The 20,058-nt window shown below is 41.5% G+C and overlaps 1 protein-coding gene and 2 pseudogenes across 2 annotated transcripts in view; 2 read left to right on the top strand and 1 right to left on the bottom strand.

Moving 5' to 3' along the window:
- IPO11 (importin 11) overlaps positions 1–20,058 on the bottom strand; it is a 120,839-nt gene that overhangs the window by 90,971 nt on the left and 9,810 nt on the right. For both annotated transcript variants that reach the window (XM_074931550.1, XM_074931551.1), the window contains exons 3-5: positions 19,405–19,486; positions 18,974–19,117; positions 3,975–4,075 (exon numbers count right to left, since the gene is read on the bottom strand). In XM_074931550.1, the coding sequence (XP_074787651.1) occupies positions 3,975–4,075; positions 18,974–19,111 (239 nt within the window). In that variant the 5' untranslated portion in view covers positions 19,112–19,117; positions 19,405–19,486. The remainder of the gene's footprint in view (positions 1–3,974; positions 4,076–18,973; positions 19,118–19,404; positions 19,487–20,058) is intronic.
- On the top strand, positions 15,129–16,641 carry LOC141973179 (uncharacterized; annotated as a pseudogene).
- LOC141973178 (uncharacterized) lies at positions 17,036–17,770 on the top strand (annotated as a pseudogene).

Raw genomic sequence — 20,058 nt, 5'->3', positions numbered from 1 at the left:
AGCAACATTTTGTGTAAAGTTTACAAAGATTTCCACAACTTTAAGTTTTTCTGCAGGGAACAATTTCAGCTATTAATCTAAAGCCACGTGATGACATTTTAGGGAAATAATTCTCTGTGGTCCTTTTTATTTTTTAATTTAAAAATGCAGTTTATCATTTCCACACATACAGACATACTATAAGTGGTTTCTAAAACTTAAAAGCTATTATTAATAAAATTAAGAAATCTAATCTCAATTAAGTGTAGTTTTTACAGTAACTCACTTTCAGGGATAACAGAAAGCTCCTAAAACCTGGTTTGTAAAAAGAAAAGCCTGTTATACTACATGATTTTGGCTACCTTGTTTGTGCACTCATGAGGCCCCTTGCTTTAATTAGTTTTTCATATTTATATTAATCATATCATATGTATACTCCAAGAGCAGCAAGTGTTCAATTCCTTACTTACTATAAATAAAACTGCTGTAATTAAGGTTTTGCCATTACAAACAAAACAAAGGAAAAGAAGTAGACTCATGAGGATGAATGCCTCAAATACAGAACCTTATGATAAGCAAAGCTGGCAAAAAGTAATGAAAAAAATCTAAGAAATCAATGCAGACACGAGTGGTGTACTGCATTACGTGATGGGAATGGAAATCTCTAGCGGTTCACCAGAGGATTTACCATGTAGGTAACGCGGCAGTGACACCTGCTGGAGAGGGGACCCCGACACTGGGTTGCCCCCACAGCAGGCACAGGCACGGCTGCGTGCAGCACTGCCTCTGTCCTCCATTCATACATTGTAAGAAAGGCCCACATGAGAGTCATAGCGCAAACCAGGTTAAGAAGAATGTGTATCATTCAACACACTTCGCCTTCAACAGTGAATTACACCAAATAAAAAGTTAAAACAAGTCTTTCTAGAGATTAATTTCTAAGTATTTATGTTGTAGTCTTTCACCATTTGCAATTGCAAAGATTCTGATGGTTTTTTGTGTTGGTGGTATGGGGAAACATGTATCCAAATACTTTAAAAGGTATTTTTAAAAAGACTACTATTATTTTGCAAACCAGAAACCCAAATCCAAAGAGTTATAGTTATCAAACAAATAAAAACATGGAACTGCAAAGTATTATTAAACTTGCCAACACTGTAAGCAAATCAGAGAACAAAATCCACAACAGACAGAATTTAAGAGTAACTACCTGTCAAATTAAAAAAACTTTCAAGAAAAGGAACTCTTAATAACACTCAAAATCAAGAAAAGCCATTTCTGAAGTAAATAAACACACATACAAAATCATAAAGTGAGAGCACCTTTGGGGGAGACTGACAACAAATTTTAAAAAATAGGCCAAACTGTGCCTGAAAAGAGGCTATGACAACCCTAGGTTCTTCTCAACAGCAATCTGTAAAGCAGCCTGAGAAAGCAGGAGGGGAAAAGTTCTTAGGCCCATCTCTAAAATCACCCTCAGTGGAAAATGCTGCTTTAATTCCGAGGCAAGTAGGTAATAAGTAGCATGAACAGGACAAAAAGCATCAGTGAACATGTGCAAAGAGCAAAATATTTCAGAAGGAACACTTTTTCTTCCCAAAAAATTGTTTGTATTCACTGTTCTGTTGCTATGTACATTAGCATAACAAAACACTCAACTACTGAATTTACCCAGAGAGTTCACAATTTCAACATTATCCTGCTTTGCAGTAGTAGCAGCTGAGAAACCATGCTCAGCAGACAGGTAAAGCTAGTCCTGATTGATTCAGCTGAAAATAACTTCAGCACACTTGTACAACAGAGGCATTTAACTTACTGGGAAAGTTCTTGAAGACTGAAAGTTCTCCACAAGTACCTAAATATTCAAGACAAATAGTTCTAGAAGAAACTGTATTTAACTGTGAATTACTAAGGAATTAAGACTATGAATATATAATCTGTCTGCAAGAACCTCCCTCCTATTCTCATAATTCTTCAAACTATCCGTTAAATTTAAAATACATTCGGCCATGGTGTGATTTTTTTTTTTCCTTAGATTTTGTGAAAATCAACAGCTGAGCAAAGCAGATAGACCTGAGTTACATCCCACTGAGAAAAACACAGGTATGAAAATCAATCCTTTCCTTCAAAAGTCAGTAGATACCAGTCACCTCCAAATCAACATCTGCTCAAGAAGGCTGAATAGATCAGAACAAGCTGTGAGGTACTCCCATGATGGACATGGGACAGCTGCTAATGTGAGACAAGATGAAAGATGAGAATTTTGAAAGAACAAAAATTCAGCCTGTACAATGAAACCTTCAAAAATCATGCTATCAAAAATACGATGGGTTCACAAAACAATAAACTGAGACATTACAGTTTAAAAGTAGCATTTCTTGAAATGTCCTCAACATATTCTGCTAAGAGAAAAGTGACCTAGGTGGGTGAGTGCAAAATACTGACAGGATGTGACATATGATATGTTTAGAAAGAAAATGAAAAATGGAGAAACAAGTGGACATAGTGGAAATTTAACAAATATTTACCACATGGAATCTTTAACAGCATCCAATGTTTTTAAAATTTATTTCATACTTTAATTGCATTAAATTTGTGACAGAAAAACTAGAAATGGGGAAGAACTGGAGTTATTCTGAAAATTTAATACAGATTTACACCACGGAATCTTTAATAATAGCCAGTCGCATTAAATTCGTAACAGGAAAAGTATATTGAAAGACTGTTACTCAATTTTTACCTCAGTTCAAACAGTAAAATTGCAGTCATTACTTCTGCAGGAAGTGAACCGTGTTTTCGTTCACCAGAAATGCTACTAGTAGCTATCTAAAAACATTAACATATCGAAACAATACATTTTAATTGCTTCAAATAATGCTTGCTAAGTACCAGAAATGTAAGCAGCATTACCTCATCACTTTAACCAGAAATGTCAAAGATACATGCCATCTTCCTTGCAAAAGATGGTATTTTCCTCTCACATAAAAGAGAATCTGAACACTTGCAGGTGTTTCACAATTGTACACTGATCCACACATACAAAAACTCTTAGTGTTTTACATAGTAATGAAGCAGTCTACACGAAAGTGTTCTATAGATGCAGAATTTCACGTTCCCTCTTTTGGCAGACCTTTGGAAAAGCTTATAATGTAAGGCAAAACACATTACATCAAAAAAAGAACACAATGAAAATTATAACATACTTTGTGAACCAGCTTAAACTAAAAATATTTAAAATCCATAAAACACTGGACCTGGAATTCCAACTTACACCCTACCTATTTATATGACTAGCATTTAAGAGACAAACTGAACACTTCCAGGTCCTTCTTAGTTTCTTAGAAAACAGTAAAGGAAAATTGAAACTCTTTTTGAGATTACACTTACTTTTTAAAGGCAAAAGAAATAACTTCACACAGAACTCTGAGAAGTATATAATTCTGCAGGTATTACAAATTATGATGGCACTATTTATAAATTAAGTAAATGATGTGGTGCTTAAGAGTACTGGTTAAATTTCTAGCTTCTTTGGAAATGTTTGTCATGTGTTATCAGCACAACAAAAAATGAAGATCTGAACTTGCTACCATGATAGCTGCTGCTTCTCTCATGTACACAATCCATACGAATTATGAATCAGTTTAAATGAAATGTTGCCCTAATAATCCCTCCAAGGGAATTCCTACCTTTCACATTTGCCACTACCAGAAAATCCAGATGTTCACATTATAATACTTATGACTCCACTTCCAAGTCTGGTATATATGAAACAGCCTTGTAACTTAATTTTCAAAAGTAAAATATGAACAGAGTTGTAAGAAGTAACATGGAAACAAAAGGGTTCATTAGTGAGCCCTAATGTTGAAACATTTTTAACAGTTTCACCATGAATTCTAAAGTAACTTCTATCAACCAAGGAATTTACTGTTTTCCAGTTTGGCAAGTTGTAACAAAACCTACTGAAGAAGGTTAAGTAGAAGAAAATCAGAACTTACTGTGGGGCAACCCGTCTCCAGTAGCGATCAATTCCATTTTTAAAGTACAGCACAGCTAACCATCTTACATTCACATCCAGGGTATGATTTGTAAAGATATTCTGTTTTTAAAAAAAGATTCAGTTATAAACCACTCAACACATGCCAGACATGATAGAAATTGTATCAACACGTACACTGGCATATGTATAAATACACACACCTCTATATATACAGGTGTATATAAACAAAATGCATTAGTCAGCATTTAACAGACAAGTGAAACAATGTGTTAAACATCAATTTTTAAGGATTAAAAAGATGTTTATCACTAGCCCTAAGAATTGATATACTAAAACACCAACATACGTGCCAAATGTATTTCTAATCTCATCCAGCTGAGCAGGGGATAAAAGGGTAATAGTTCCTAGGACCAACCACTTGTTACATTCTTTAATGACATGGCTCAGAAGTCTGTGGCACTTCACAAAGAATAATAATTTCTTATTCTGCTCAGAATCCAGTTTCCAGGAGATTTCTTCATTATCTTTATACGTGCCAAGAATCATCCTAACTACTAATGTTGACTGTAAAACAGTGACCTAGTAGTGTTGCAAGAGGCCTCGGGCAAGAATGGAAGGGGTTTCAGGAAAGATTCCACCCAAGGACACAATTTTTGCAACTCTCACGTGTACATCCCGGGAAGGGCAGAAAACTGTGGAAACCAGGAAAACAAATCTGAGAAACTTTACAGAGTAATGAGCCAAGATAAGACCTTATATGAAAGAAGGACTCGAGAACTCATGGAAAGGACACTGAAAAACACCTCTTCAACAACCACTATGGACCACCACAGACCACCGAAGACGCCCCTGGAAGCCCCTCAGCAACCCTTCCCCAAATTTTAGTATGCTTGCACAATGTATTAACATATGCATTAGATTCCCTAAAATAGGCAGGTACTTCTCAGAAATTACATAATTTTTTTTTTATTGTATATAATAAGTGTGCCTTTGTTATTCGGTGTGCACATTAGTTAGAGAGATTCCCTGTACATCCAGCACTGCAATAAAGAGAATGCCTACTTCTTAATGGTATGTTGCTGTTAAAAAGGTTTCTTCCCAATTTCAGTGACAATTTTGGTGACCTAGAAGGGACAACGCTTCTGATGCTTGATGGAATCATGAGATCATGAGGACTTGGCCACCACTGAAGGTTTTTCAGGAAGATCCTCCCGTCCCCTGGTCTGGTGAATTTAGAGCAAGTCCCCTAGGATTTGTTATGGCATTACTCAAAGATACTCCTGTGAAATGTTTTTCTGCTGGATCAGGCTATAAGGGATATAAAGGGGGGTCTGGACAAAAACAAAGACTTGTTTTCATGGAGTGACAGCCAGGGTATTGGATTGCACAGAGTGGCAGCTGTATGAACAAAGGTTTGCTTGCAGCTGGAGTGACAGCCAGGGTATTGGATGCTGTTGAGCTCATAACTGTAATTTTGATTTTGTTAGATAGTGCAGTGTTTGTGCGTATGACTTGTTTGTTTGTTCTAATATGGGGTCCAGTCAATCACCTAAGGGGTCTGAGAGTGGTATTTTAAAGACTTTGAAATGTATATTAAAACATTGGAGGGATGTGGGAACTGAGCCCCTTACCAGAAAACAATTAGTTGAATACTGTAATCATTAGCAACCATTTCACATTTCAGAAGATTAAGAAAAGTGGCCAAAAGAATGGGACCTTAAAGTATAATACTCTATTACAATTGCTGTTTTGTCAGAGGGAAAGGAAAAGCAAGTGCCTTATGTTGATTTGTTCGTTTCCTTGCAAAATTATCCAGAACGGCAAAAGGATTATGATACGTTGGCAAGTGACCCTATGGTTTTAGCTTTAGAAAAGCAACAAGAAAAGAAACTAAAGAGGTGTTGTTTGGCCTGTAGTATCAGCCCCAGGACAGACAGCACAGCAGTTGCTAAGGTGAGAGAGACTGGGAGAAGAAGAAAATTATTCCATTTCTCATGAAGGAGGAGGGATTAGTCTTGTAGCACTGAGAACTAGGAGAGGGATGGAACTTCAAGACACAGAAAAAGGGGAAGTCCTACAAGCTCCTCTTTGGCAAGGGCCAATGAATAATAGGCCAGTGACAGTTAAAGTTCCATGACTTGAGACTGTGGAAGAAATTAGCAGGGACATACAGAAAAGATCTGGAAAAGGTAGTGAAAATATTTGAAACCATAATTGGACATCAATATCCAGATAGGAATGATATGCAAGTGGTGTTAGACACTTTGTTAAGTCTTGAAGACAGAACTATGGTAGTAGCTAAAGCAAAAGAAGAGGCTGAGAGGATACCTGCCCGGAATGACCAACCAGGGACTGCAAATGATCACTTCCCACCAGTGGATCCCTGCTGGAAGTTGCTAAGGACGGGGACTCCAAAGAGGATAGCAGCAGGGGACTCTTCTGAAAGCATCAAAAACCCGTGGCAAAACACAAGACGAGAAAGCAGAAACCCAGAGAAGGGGGACAGCTTCAAGACACCTGCCCTCAAAGCAGGCAGAGCAAGCTAGGAACAAGGGCAGTGTGGACTCAGGGTGGGTGGAGACAGAGTGACAGCACCTCACGCCCCTCACAGACAAGAGCAGCCCCCAGGGAGCGGGGGAACAGGCAAGCAAATGGGGCATGGCGTGGCAGAAGGCCGTGGCACAGCAGTTCGCGCGGGCAGGGCATGGCACAGTCCATCTGGGTCTAGGACGTATCTGAACTAGTTTCATCTTCTTGTCCTCCATGAGTAGACTGCACCATGGTCTCCCTTCGAATCAATACCACCACCAGAAAAAACGTGGCGACCCAGATGGAGCTGCCACACAAACATGCAGCGGTCCAGGTCCTGGGCTGCAGGGAGTGCCTGAGCCTGTCCGTCCTGCCGGAGGGCAGCAGTGACAGCACCCGTGTGCGCTGCCATCAGCTGGGTGACCTGCTCAGCCTGGTGCCAGAACTCAGAGATAAGGTTGAAAAATTAAGAAGTATTAGGAGCACAAAAGGAAATTGATTGGTGGAGTAGCACCTTGGCACCCATGAAGCAACAGGAGCAAATGGAGATTCCAAACAAGTCAGGCGATCCCTCATCCTCTTGGTACCAGGCAGAAAAGAGACAGGAGGCTGGAAACAGGTCCCTGCTCAGGGAGGCAGGAAAATCCTCTCCCAACCTCCCTCACCCTCCATGGTGCCCCTTCACAATGGATTTGGGGCCCTGAAACTTTTGAAGGAAGAAGACAAGGAGGAAGAAAAATAAACAAACAAGGAAGAAGACCAAACTCCACCAAAGCAGAGTCATTCTGAATTCCCGAAGAGTCACTGTAGTGGGTGACTCCATTCTGAGCAGTGTCAAAGGCCCAATATGCAGAGTAGATCCGCTTCATAGGGAAGTCTGCTGCCTCCCTTGGACCTGGGTCAAGGACCTCATGTCAAAACTCCCTGCTCTAGTGAGTTCCAAGAACCACTACTCTCTCTTGGTTTTTCAGGTAGGTGGCAATGACGTTACCAGGAGAAGGCCTAAAACAATGAGGAAAGATTTCAGGTCCTTGGGGAAACTGATTAAAGGCTCAGGGACAAAAAGTGTTTTCTCCTCCATCTCTTCAGCAGTGGGGATGGATGAAAAAGAATACCAAACTGAGAAGAACTTGTGGTTCCAAGACTGGTGTTACCATCAGTGCTTTGGATTTTTCAGTCATGGGTTAGTATACAGGACACCAGACGTTTTGTCGTCAGATGGGGTCCGCCTGCTGCAGAGGGGAAAAAAAGATCTTGGGGAAGGAGTTAGCTGGGCTCAATGAGAGAGCTTTAGACCTGAAGGGGGCAGAACATCAGCCCATCTGAAGTGCATGTATACCAATGCACACAGCATGGGTAACAAACAGGAGGAGCTTGAAGCCATGATGAAACAGGAAAATTATGATGTCATGGCTATTTCAGAAACATGGTGGGATGTCTCCCATGACTGGAGTGTGCCAGTTGATGGCTACAAGCTCTTTAGGAGGGACAGACAAAGAAGGACAGGTCATGGGGTGGTGCTGTATGTTTGGGACTGTTATGATTGCTTCAAGCACAAGTATAGTGAAGACAGGATGGAGTGTCTTTGCATTAGAATCAGGGGCAAGGCCAACAGGGCAGATGTTGTAGTAGGAGTCTACTAGAGGCCACCCAACCATGACAGAGGGGTGGATGAAATATTATGTAGGCACTTAGGAGAAGTCTCACAATCACTTGCCCTTGTTCTTGTGGGAGACTTTAACTTCCCAGACATCTGCTGGAAATACAACACAGCAGAGCAGGACCAGTCCCAGAGGTTCCTGGAATGTGTGGGAGACAACTTCCTGATGCAACTGGTGAGTGAACCAACCAGAGAAGGTGCCCTGGTGGATCTCCTCTCTGTGATGATGAGGCAGTTGGAGGCTGACTAGCACAGTGATCATGAAATAATAGAGTTCTCTATTCTTAGAGAGGCCAGGAGAGGGGGCAGCAGAACTGACATCCTGGACTTCCAAAGGGCTGATTTTGACTTGTTTAGGCAACTGCTTGACAGAATCACTTGGGAGACAGTCCTGAAGGGTATAGGGGTCCAGGAAGGCTGGGCACTCTTTAAGAAGGAAGTGTTAATGGCTCAGGAGCAGGCTGTCTGTCCCCAGGTGCTCTAAGAGAAGCTGGTGACAGAGAAAACCACTCTGGCTGAACAGGAAACTTTGGCTGCAACTCAGGGAGAAAAGGAGAGTTTACGGCCTTTGGAAGAAGGGTTTAACCACTCACAATGATTACAAAGATGCTGTGAGGCTGTGCAGGGTGCAAATGAGGAGGTCTAAAGCCCAGTTGGAAATTAATCTGGCTTCATCATCAAGGAAAACAAGAAACATTTCTGTAAGTATGTCAACAGCAAAAGACAGATCAGGGAGAGCCTCCATCCCCTGCTAGACACAGGAGGAAACATGGTAACAAGTGATGAGGAAAAGGCTGAGGTGCTTAAAAGGTGTTCTTTGCCTCAGTCTTAATAACAAGACTAGTTGTACTGAGGGAATCCAGCCTCCTCAGACAGAAGACAGACTGGGAGAATAACACGCCCCCAATCCATAGGGGGAGATTGTCAGTGACCTACTGCATCACACAGACACACACAGGTCTATGGGACCAGATGGGATACACCCGAGGGTGCTGAAGGAGCTGGCTGGGTGCTCGCCAAGCCACTTTCCATCATTTACCAGCAGTCCTGGCTGACCAGGAAGGTCCTGACAGACTGGAAATTGGCCAATGTGACACGCTTATATAAAAAGGGTCAAAAGGATGACCTGGAAAATTACAGGCCTGTCAGATTGACTTCGGTGCCCAGGAAGCTGATAGAGCAGCTCATCCTGAGTACCATCATACAACACATGTGGGACAACCAGATGATCAGGCCCAGTCAGCGGGTTTATGAAAGGCAGGTCCTGCTCGACAAACCTGATCTCCTTCTACAACAGGGTGACCTGCTTACTGGGTGAGGGAAAGGCTGTGGATGTTCTCTACCTTGACTTCAGCAAGGCCTTTGACACTGTTTCCCACAGCATTCTCCTGGCAAACCTGGCTGCTCGTGGCTTGGATGGGCACACGCTTTGCTGGGTAAAAAACTGTCTGGATGGCCGGGCCCAGAGAGTTGTGGTGAACGGAGTTAAATCCAGTTGGTGGCCGGTCACGAGTGGTGTCCCCCAGGGCTCGGTTTTGGGGCCACTCCTGTTTAACATCTTCATTGATGATCTAGACGAGGGGATCGAGTGCACCCTCAGTCAGTTTGCAGATGACCCCAGGTTGGGTGGGAGTGTTGATCTGCTCGAGGGTGGGGAGGCTCTGCAGGGAGACCTGGACAGGCTGGAGCCATGGGCTGAGCCCAACTGGAGGAGTTTCACTAAGGGCAAATGCCGGGGGCTGCCCTTGGGCCACAACAACCCCCAGCAGCGCTACAGGCTTGGGGAGGAGTGGCTGGAGAGCTGCCAGTCAGAGAGGGACCTGGGGGTGCTGATTGACAGCCGGCTGAACAGGAGCCAGCAGTGTGCCCAGGTGGCCAAGAAGGCCAATGGCATCCTGGCTTGTGTCAGCAATAGCGTGGCCAGCAGGGACAGGGAAGGGCTCTGACCCCTGTACTCGGCACTGGGGAGGCCGCCCCTCGATTCCTGTGTTCAGTTTTGGGCCCCTCACTACAAAAAGGACATTGAATGACTCGAGCGTGTCCAGAGAAGGGCAACGGAGCTGGTGCAGGGTCTGGAGCACAGGTCGTACGGGGAGCGGCTGAGGGAACTGGGGGTGTTTAGTCTGGAGAAGAGGAGGCTGAGGGGAGACCTCATCGCCCTCTACAGCTACCTGAAAGGAGGATGCAGAGTCTCTTTAATCAAGTAATAAGTGATAGCCTCAAGTTGTGCCAGGGAAGGCTTAGGCTGGATATTATGAAGCATTTATTTCCAGAAGGGGTTGTTAGGTGTTGGAATGTGCTGCCCAGGGCAGTGGTGGAGTCCCCATCCTGGGGGTGTTTAAGAGTCAGGCTGACATAGCACTGAGGGATATGGTGTAGTTAGGAACTGTCAGTGTTAGTTTAATGGTTGGACTAGATGATCAAGGTCTTTTCCAATCTAGATGATTCTGTGAATCCCAAGAAATTGGCTCAAGGAGAACCATTAACCAGATACCAAAGATTAATGATGTTTGGCATGAAGTATACTATTCCAAAGGCCATTAATCTGTCTAAATTGTATCAGGTAATACTGTGAAAAATGAGTCTCCCTCTCCCTGCAGTTAATGTCTGCAGCCCAGAGATATACGAATTTGGATCCTAAGAAGCAAGGAGATGCTCTGCAGTTAGTTACCTTGTTTGTAGGGCAGACAGCTCTGGTTATCCAGAAGAAACTCCAAAGATTGGAGGGGGAAGATTCTAGAAACCTTAATAAATTGTTGGAAGCAGCTTAGAAAGTATAACAACAGGGAAGTGATTGTCTTCTCAATCCTGAGAAAGGAGATTAATTAACAGGAAAAGAGACACAGAGAGAGGGTTAGAGAGGCCAGGGCAGGATTGAAAGAGGTGCATTCCAGCACCAGCCACTGGCTAGGGACCAGTGTGCTATCTGCAGGGAAAGAGGACACTGGAAAGGGGAATGTCCAGGAAGGGAGAGAGTGGGTGGAACCTTTCTCAAACATGCTGCAAGGTTAATGACGTTGGACAAGACAAAGAGGACCAGGGGAATAATCCTCAGCTGAACTCCTAGTTACAGTGATGCTGGCAAATAAGAAAGATTTCCTAGTAGACACTGGAGCTGCATATTCTGTCTTAAATACCTATGGAGGATCTTTTAATCAAGATAGCGTTAATGTAGTTGGTACCACTGGGAAAAGGGAGAACAGGCCATTTTTCCAACCCCTGAAATTCCAAATAGGCAAAAAGTGGTTAACACATCGATTTCTATATATGCCACAGTGTCCAACGCCTGTACTAGGCAGAGATGTCCTAAGCAAATTAGATGCCTGAATAAGTTTTGAGAATGGACAGGTATATATTCCAGAGAATAAAGCTCTGGAGGCCCAAGTTCTTATGTTACAGCAGCCAAAGGTGGAGGAGATTCCAGCAGAGGTGAAAAATGCAGTCACTCCATCACAGCCACCAAAATTCCAGGGAGATTAAGAGCAGCAGAACCAGTAAGAATACAACTAAAATCTAACACCCAACTGGTAAGGCAGAAGCAATATCCTTTAAAATCAGAAGAGGATTGGAGAATTTAATATGTTTATGCAATATAAATTGCTGGTAGAATGTCAATCAATTTACAATACTCCCATTTAGCTGCTAACGAAGCTCTATTTGGAAGAGTACAGTTTGGTACAAGATCTCTGGGCCTTTAATCAGATAGTGCAGCACATACACACATAGTAGCTAATCCTTAGACCCTATTGACAATGATGAAAGTTATAAATGGTTCACAGTTTTAGATTTAAAGGATGCTTTCTTCTGCATACCTCTGGAGCTGGACAGTCATACACTTTTCATTCCAATGGGAAAGTCTGAGTACAGGCCAGAAGACACAACTCACTTGGACTGTATTGCCACAGGGGTTCAAAAATAGCCCTACTTTGTTTGGAAACCAACTGGCAAAGGAACTGGAAATACAAAAAAAAAAGAGAATGAAAATATAACTCTTCCTCAATATGTGGATGACATTCTGATAGCCACTCCCTCACAGAATGAGTGCATTCAGGTAACTATTGGTCTGCTAAATTTTCTAGGACAAGCTGGCTGGGGATATCCAAGAAGAAAGCACAGATAGCGAAGACCCAGGTCCTATATCTGGTATTCACCATTTCACAAGGACAGCAGAGCCTGTGAACAGAATGGAAGGAAGCGATTTGCCAAACACCAGAACCACAATCGGTGAGGGAATGTGCGTTCTTGGGAATGGTCAGGTGGTGCCAGCTGTGGATTCCTAATTATGGACTATCTATGAAGCCATTGTATGAAACACTCAAAAAATCAAAGGAGATATTGCAGTGGACTCCTGAATGCAGATCTGCCTTTCAAACCCTAAAGGTGGCTTTGATGACTGCCCCAGTCCTGGGCTGACTGATTTAACCAAACCCTTCAAACTCTTTGTACATGAGAGACTACACTAAGCTCCAGGAGTATTAACTCAGAGACTGGGATCATGGAAGACAGCCATGGGATATATTTCTAAACAGTTTGACAATGTCAGAAAAGAATGGCCAGCATGTTTAAGGGCCACGGCTGCCACTGTTTTACTAATTCAAGAAGCCCAGAAACTAACAATGGGAAAGAAAATGACTATTTACGTGCCTCACATGATGGTTTCCAAACTGGAACACAAGGTGGTCCACTGGTTGTCTCCAAGCAAGATGTTAAAGCATCAAGTGGTCCTCCTAGAGCAAGAAGACATGGAACCAAAGACAACTACTGCCCTTAATCCTATAATGTTTCTAGACCCTGCATCTGGAGAAGTTTACAACATGATTGTCTCCAAACCATCAAACAGGTCTATTCAAGTCAAAAAGACCTAAAAGACACTCCAATAGAAGACCCTGAGGAGGAATTATTTACAGATGGTAGCACTTACATGCACAAAGGAAAACAAAGAGCTGGCTACGCAGTTGTGACTCACACTAAGATTGTGGAAGCACAACCCTCATCATAAACACATCAGCCCAAAAGGCAGAACTGATAGCACTACAACAGGCGTTAGAACCATCCAAAGGGAAAAAGGGTCAACATCTGGACAGCCTCCAAATATGCATTTGGAGTGGTACATACCCATGGAGCAATATGGAAGGGAAGAGCACTATATCAACACAGGGATCTCCAATCAAATACAGGGGTGTTATCAAGCAATTACTAGGAAGCGCTTAGTTATTGAGAGCGGTAGCCACGAAGCACTGCAAGGCCCATCAGTTTGGACATACTCCAGCCAATACAGGAAATCAATTGGCAGATAAAACAGCCAAAAAGGTAGCAGACAAAAGCATCCTAGTTGTTATAGCATCCAGACAAACAAACTTACCTAAAGGGGCACCTGAATATCAGCGCCAGGATAATCAGTTGGCAGCCATATTAAAAGCTCATTGGAATCCCAAAGGGTGATTGGTCACTATAGCTAATTAGAGTCATAGTATCGCAGGCTGTAATGAAGCAGCTAGCAGAGGATAAACATGGTGCAACACACTGGGTGACAGAAGCTATTATAGATAGCTTGAGAAGCCAAGCGCTCAGCATAAGTATAACAGGAATTATGAGTGTGGTAAACAAGTGTAAGATCTGTTTACAGAATAACCCCCATTCATAGAAGACCACCTTTAGGGACAAAAAAAAAAAAAAAAAAAAGAGGTAATTGCCTTGGAGACTACTGGCAAATAGATTTTTCAGAACTACCTCAGCAAGATGGATCTCAGTACTTGCTAGTTTTGGTTGATATCTTTTCAGGATGGCCTGAAGCTTTTCCCTGTCACACCAACAAAGCTAGGGAGGTAGCAAAAGTCCTAATAGGTGAAAGAATGAATCAGAGCCTGAAGAGACAAATTAGTAAAATCTGCCAAGAAATACCACTTAAATGGCCAATGGCTCTTCCTTTAGCCTTAAGAACAAGAATTCAACCAAATTCCAAAGAAAAGGTGATCCCCTATGAAATTCTATATGGAAGGCCCTACTAAATAACTGTTTTTCCAGGGGACAGCCATATAATGGGAAACCATGTTTTAAGGGAATACACAACATCTTCGGGGAGAGCACTCTCATCTCTGCATAGATTTGTTGTTTTAGCTTCCCCAGTGACCCTAGACATTCAAGTGCATTCCTGTCATCTAGATTCAGTACACATCCAGACTTGGAACAATGAACCTCTTAAAAGTGGAAAGGACCATTCCAAGTCCTCCTGATCACCCATACTTCAATCAAGGTAGAAGGAATTGAGCCCTGGATTCACTACACTAGAGTAAAACCAGCATCAGTGCTAAAAGAACCTTAGTGGGCAGTCATCTTGGCAGATGAAGACCTTCTCCAAATGAAGACTCAAAAATCAACATGAGATTTTCTTTGATCTTGATACAACTCCCATTTGATTTGTGGGCAAGGAATCCCAGAGTGGCCATGGTTTCAGGCTCACATCAAACACACAGGAAGCATGGAAATACACTATAGCAAGGGAAATTTAATCTGTCCACCACAGTTATGGATGGAACTGAAGTGTATTTGGAAAATGAATGAGGCTGGGAACGAATAACATCTCTGGCAAAGTTCCACAAATTTGGGGAAGGGCAGGAGAAGACATCTAGATAAGATGTTGGATGGTAAATGGGTCTACACATGAGAAAGCAACTCAGATTTCTGTAAATAATACATGGTCAAGAGGTGGAAATAAAAAATTATGTGCTTCTGAAAAAATTAGATTGCTGGCATAATTTTACTTTAGTACAACCTGTGCTTGCAGTTTGCTCTCGGGCTCATCATAAATTGGGACTAACGTTTAAATTTAAGATAAACATAATCAAGCTTAGCACAACGCCCACCTAGACAATAGTGTCAACTACACCCTCAAAAATTTCTAAGCTTATACTAACACGACTTCCTAATGGTCTAACCCCTTATGCCTTCAATGGTGGTCCTTACATGATCAAAACCACAGGTCAACAGCAAGTACTGTTTAGCTCGTCCTACTCTCTCAAACAAGTGGATTTATCAATGCAGACCAATATTTGTACAGTTAAACCTACCTGTTGCCCATTAAGTACATCCTACACAGGACGGTTGGCCTGGTTTCATGGACAGACTTTCATCTCTCCACCAAAGAGATGTAGCTGGCATCTTGGGAACATGGCTAGGAGTCTTAAAGAGCATAGATGCTGAGGTGCTTGCTAATAAATTGGTCACAGTAATCAGCAACCTGAAAGGGCTGAAACACCCTTTACAACCCTCTCTTTCAGCTCTAGGAGTTAGCCAGTGGCTATTATCAGACATATAACCTCAGTGGTAAGAAACAAATTAAAGGAACCACCAGTTAAATGCAGGTGTGTAAGGAAGTGAAGGAAGTAATGTCTCAAATATTCATCGACACAGGAAAACTCAAAGGACAAATTGCGGCCTTTGTGGTTAGTTTACAGAATGAATAATCTGCCCAGAGAAGCACAGAGAGTATTGAAGGGTGTACAGCTCTGCTCCCTTGCAGCTGTATAGCCAAATTCCTTAGATAAGCCTTGAAGGGAGGAGATGTAGACTGAATAAAACCATATCAGGTTAAGACCTACACTTTAATTTATGGCTAGAGCCTCAAAGAATTGCTAAAAGAGTGGTAAGAAAGATAAACAACCAACACCAGATGGAGCTGATGACTGGATAATTGCCCAAGAAACAAAAACTGAGGAAAAGGTAAAGGTGGTAGGGGGAGATCACGACCACCAACTCAACTGGACAAAAGGGTTAATGTACCCCATCCCTCCTGAACATATCAGCAGTACCCTTTTCCCCATCTCTCATGGAAATGAGTTCATAGAATACCTGCCTCTCTGTCCAGTATGCTAGTCAGCTGAGAAGATGAACTTAAAAGGCAACAGAAAAAAAACCTGTTGTGTATGCACCCACCATCCAAGATTACTAGACCTGAGACAACAGTGGATCCACAGGTGGCGACAGGACTTCTTTGACTATCTCCTTTCTTTTTCTTTTCTTTCCTCTTTCCTTTCTTACAGATTTATAAAGAGACCACATTGCTTATTGTTCTTTTCCAAGTTTAAATTGTTCTCTACCGCAAGTAAAACATTTTAACCAGTTGTTTGGTGTTGTTTCACCTTAATTTAACCTGAGGGGACCACAGAACCATTGTGAGTATCTGGGCTTCCAGTCCAAGTCATGACAAGATGCAGTGAGGACAACACAAAATAATGTCTCTCTAGCCCTTAGTTGTATCCAAGCTTAATTATGGATACAATACACATCAGCTGCAATTATATAAGGAGGTGAAGAAGGTACCTTACCTACTGAAATTCAGAAGATGATTTGGGATAATGTAATGGAATTTGAGAGGGAATTCCAACCCTGGTGGTATCTGGTTAATTTCACTTACAAGCCCACTGACAGTAAGGCCATGGCTTGTGTACTAACCACTGTCCTGATTCAGCTAGGATAGGGTTAAAGTTCCCCCAGCAGTGGGAAGGGAGCTCCAGCCAGGTTATTTAATACCATGCTGAAGTCAGGTCCCGGCACCGAAGCTTGGGAACAGTTTCTGTGTGGCTTTTGTCCCTGAGACCACACGTGACAGTGCTGCTGTGTCTTCTGAGGTATATCTCTGTATATCTTTTGTCCTGTTTACTGTTATTACTGTTTATTGTTGTTGTTATTGCTACTGTGCTGTTCAGTTTACTATTTGTTACATTGTTGTATTAAATTTTTTCTCATCTCAACCCCAGGGTTTGTATCTATGCCCAGTCCAAGGGTGGGGGAGGGACAACGGCAGCATGGTCTCGGGTCCCAGCAGGGCCTAAACCAACACAACCATATACAATGCTTTGGTATACCCTATATATCCAATCCTTGCACTAGGGTTGAAGCATAATGGAGCTATACTTTATCTGATGGAACATGGGCCCAGTGGAATGTGAACAAATGGCAAACTGTTGATATGGATGTATGTATTGTATGTGGACAACAGGGGTTTATTTGTGAAAGTTTTACTATTAAGGCTCAAGACACTCATCTCAATACAGAACAAAATATTTGTCACTTTGAAATACATCCAGATGAGACTTCAAACACTGTACTTACATATATTGGTAAAGGGTGTGTTTTTATAAGGACCTCTTGTGATTCTATGTTGATGGATAATACAACTATAGATGTAAGTAATCACTAACTTTTGTTTGTAATTTTTACTAACATTAAAGGATGTGACTTTATTCTGCTCTTGTCATGACCTACCAGTTACTACAATCTAATTATACTTTATTCTGGTATTTGTCACCTGTTCTCATAGGAATGAACCTCACCCTGGTGAAGGAGCTTTTACAACATGAGAATCTGAAACTGCTCTTAAAGAGGGTTCAAGAAAATGGACAAAAAATCTTTAGCTACTGTCCATCACAACACAGAAGAGATACATCAAGTGCTAGAAAGGGTAAAGAGAGGAAGAACACAAATGGTGGGACATGCTTTTTGGATGGTCACCAACTGCTACCGGAATTCTAAACAAAATGCTGCACCCTGTTGCATGTTGTGCTTTATGGTTACTCTTGTTCTGTATACCAAGATCTGGATTATGATGAAACAGAGATTCTCTACTATTTAGTTTGGAAGATTACTGTTTACATTTCACACTTGAAGAAAGGCTGATATGTCCCTGAACAGGGCTCTTTAATAACATTAACAGTACTGACAGCATTTGATCCTTTTAAACACTGAAGTTTTAGCCCTTATATTTAAAACCCACAACTTCAGTTACAACTGTGAGTACTCAACTTGTCTACAACCCAAGCTGTAAGCAATATCCAGAAAATAAAGAATGCCCAGTTAGTGGCAATTTCTGCTGGTTTTTATCAAGATCATTCATCACCACAGAAACACTACAGCAAAGACAGTGGGTAAAATCCAATTTGCCAAGTCAAGTCACATTTTTTTTTACCCCTTTCCCTAAATCTCTGAACTTGCCTTCAACTTTCAAAAAAAACCAAAATGGGAGTGTCTACAGAAACTAGAACATGTCACTCCACAACTCTGAATCATTCATCTTATGCACTGAAGACAGATGTTCGTAGGAAAAGCAGTTTATCTGTGTTAAGACTATTATAAACATACACAGAAATCAGAATAACAACACTGTTAACTTCTAAGTGTCTTCTCTGAGACAGTTGGGTCTCCTTCTTTGACTATGTTTTCATCCCCTTGCACCATACTGATGTATCTACTTCATCAATGGTTGTAGTACTTTTGTAAGTATTCACCTTTCTCATTTCAGGAATCTTACTACCAGTGTGGCGAGCTAACCTCCCTGGGAGTCTCTCTCCACTGAGAAGGCAAACAATCCCAGCTGGGTATCAAAGTTAGTCAAATGAAAAGCATGAGGGAACTGCTATGAAACATCATAGTGTATCACCTCCACAATGAAGATGGTTACTGCCTTGGTATACACAAGTGTCCCTGCCTCATGGGGTAGTAAAGGTAATTCCTTTGACAAGGGTCCTCTTGGCCTCCCACTATACAATTCACACCAGGCCAACAACAGGTTTAGCACTGGAGTCCACTCCCTCAGGCAACTAGAAAGTTGATTTTCTCCTTCTCCTGAATGCCTGGGAAGAGATCCTGCTTTGAGAAACAGTGACGACAATGCCTACCACAGCACAGCATAAGGATACTAGTAGCTGGACCATGATGACTCATGACAGAGGTCATGGTTCAACAGTATCCTAGAAAGCCATGTTCAAAGTTACCCAAAGTTTACTTAATAGCACTTGTCCACTGTATCTTACCAGTAAGACTGAATAAAAACCTGGCTGTGTCTCCCACTGCTTCAGTTGCTCCTCGGCCGGCTTCAACACTGCAGTATCTTGACTAGTAGCTTGGGTCAAGACTTGCAAAACAATACTGCTAGCACTGTTGAGATCCATGAAAAACTGAGAACATTTAAAAAGGAGGAAAAACATGTTAAGAAAAGAAGATAGCAAATATAGACAGGTATGTTCCATTCATATTTTCTGAACACCCCACACTAACTTTTCTTTAGGCTACACTGTGTAAGATAGCAGTACACCCACTCACAGGCAGTGTCAAGGTACACCAATTAAACTATTTTGCTTTCAGAAATCTCTCAGCAGAGAAAGCAAGCATTAAGTCTATCATTACAAGCACATTTACTAGATTTAAGGAATTACAGGAAATATTTTGATTTTAAACCAGTTACCTCTCCTGTGAAGCACAGCAAACTAAGAAAAAACACAACTAGTGATGTCTTCAGCTGTAGATGAAGTAAACCATGGGGCTGTCTGAAAGAGTCAGAGGCAGAGTGTTAACATTTCGGTATTTTCTCAGTTTTTCACCAAAAGAGAAAATTATCCATTTCAGGTAGTTAAATTTCACAATTCAAGTTGATCTAGACATTTCATATCGATTAAAAGAAGATAGTTTCACAATTGAAGTCCTAAATGAAACTCGATTTTCCTCAATAAATTTGTATTCCTTCATTATCTATTTAGCATAAAAACCGCTAACGGGTCGAACCAAGAATACCAACTGCCTAATTTCCAATATACATATGCTCTTGCACTCTACAGACAAAACAAAGCATTGCTTTACAGATGACATTACATTTATTACCACAGAAACAGCATTACAAATTAAAAACATATGAAAGCAACTATGAAGTCTGACAATTAAAACCAGTTTTCTGTACATAAAAACTCCTGTTTGTAAGCTATGTAAACTTTGTAATACAGATACATGTTAAATATTTATATACTTAAGTTTTCTAAATAAACAACTAAGCACAGTTTCTCTTCAACAGGCTTGAGGATCTACTTTTGTTTAACACTAAGAAACCCAGTTTATTTTCCCAGCC

The sequence above is a fragment of the Athene noctua genome, chromosome Z (assembly GCF_965140245.1).
Source record: "Athene noctua chromosome Z, bAthNoc1.hap1.1, whole genome shotgun sequence".
In the NCBI taxonomy this organism is placed as follows: domain Eukaryota; kingdom Metazoa; phylum Chordata; class Aves; order Strigiformes; family Strigidae; genus Athene; species Athene noctua.
Note: the sequence above shows the minus strand (reverse complement) of the source record. Positions and strands in the feature narration are given on the sequence as shown.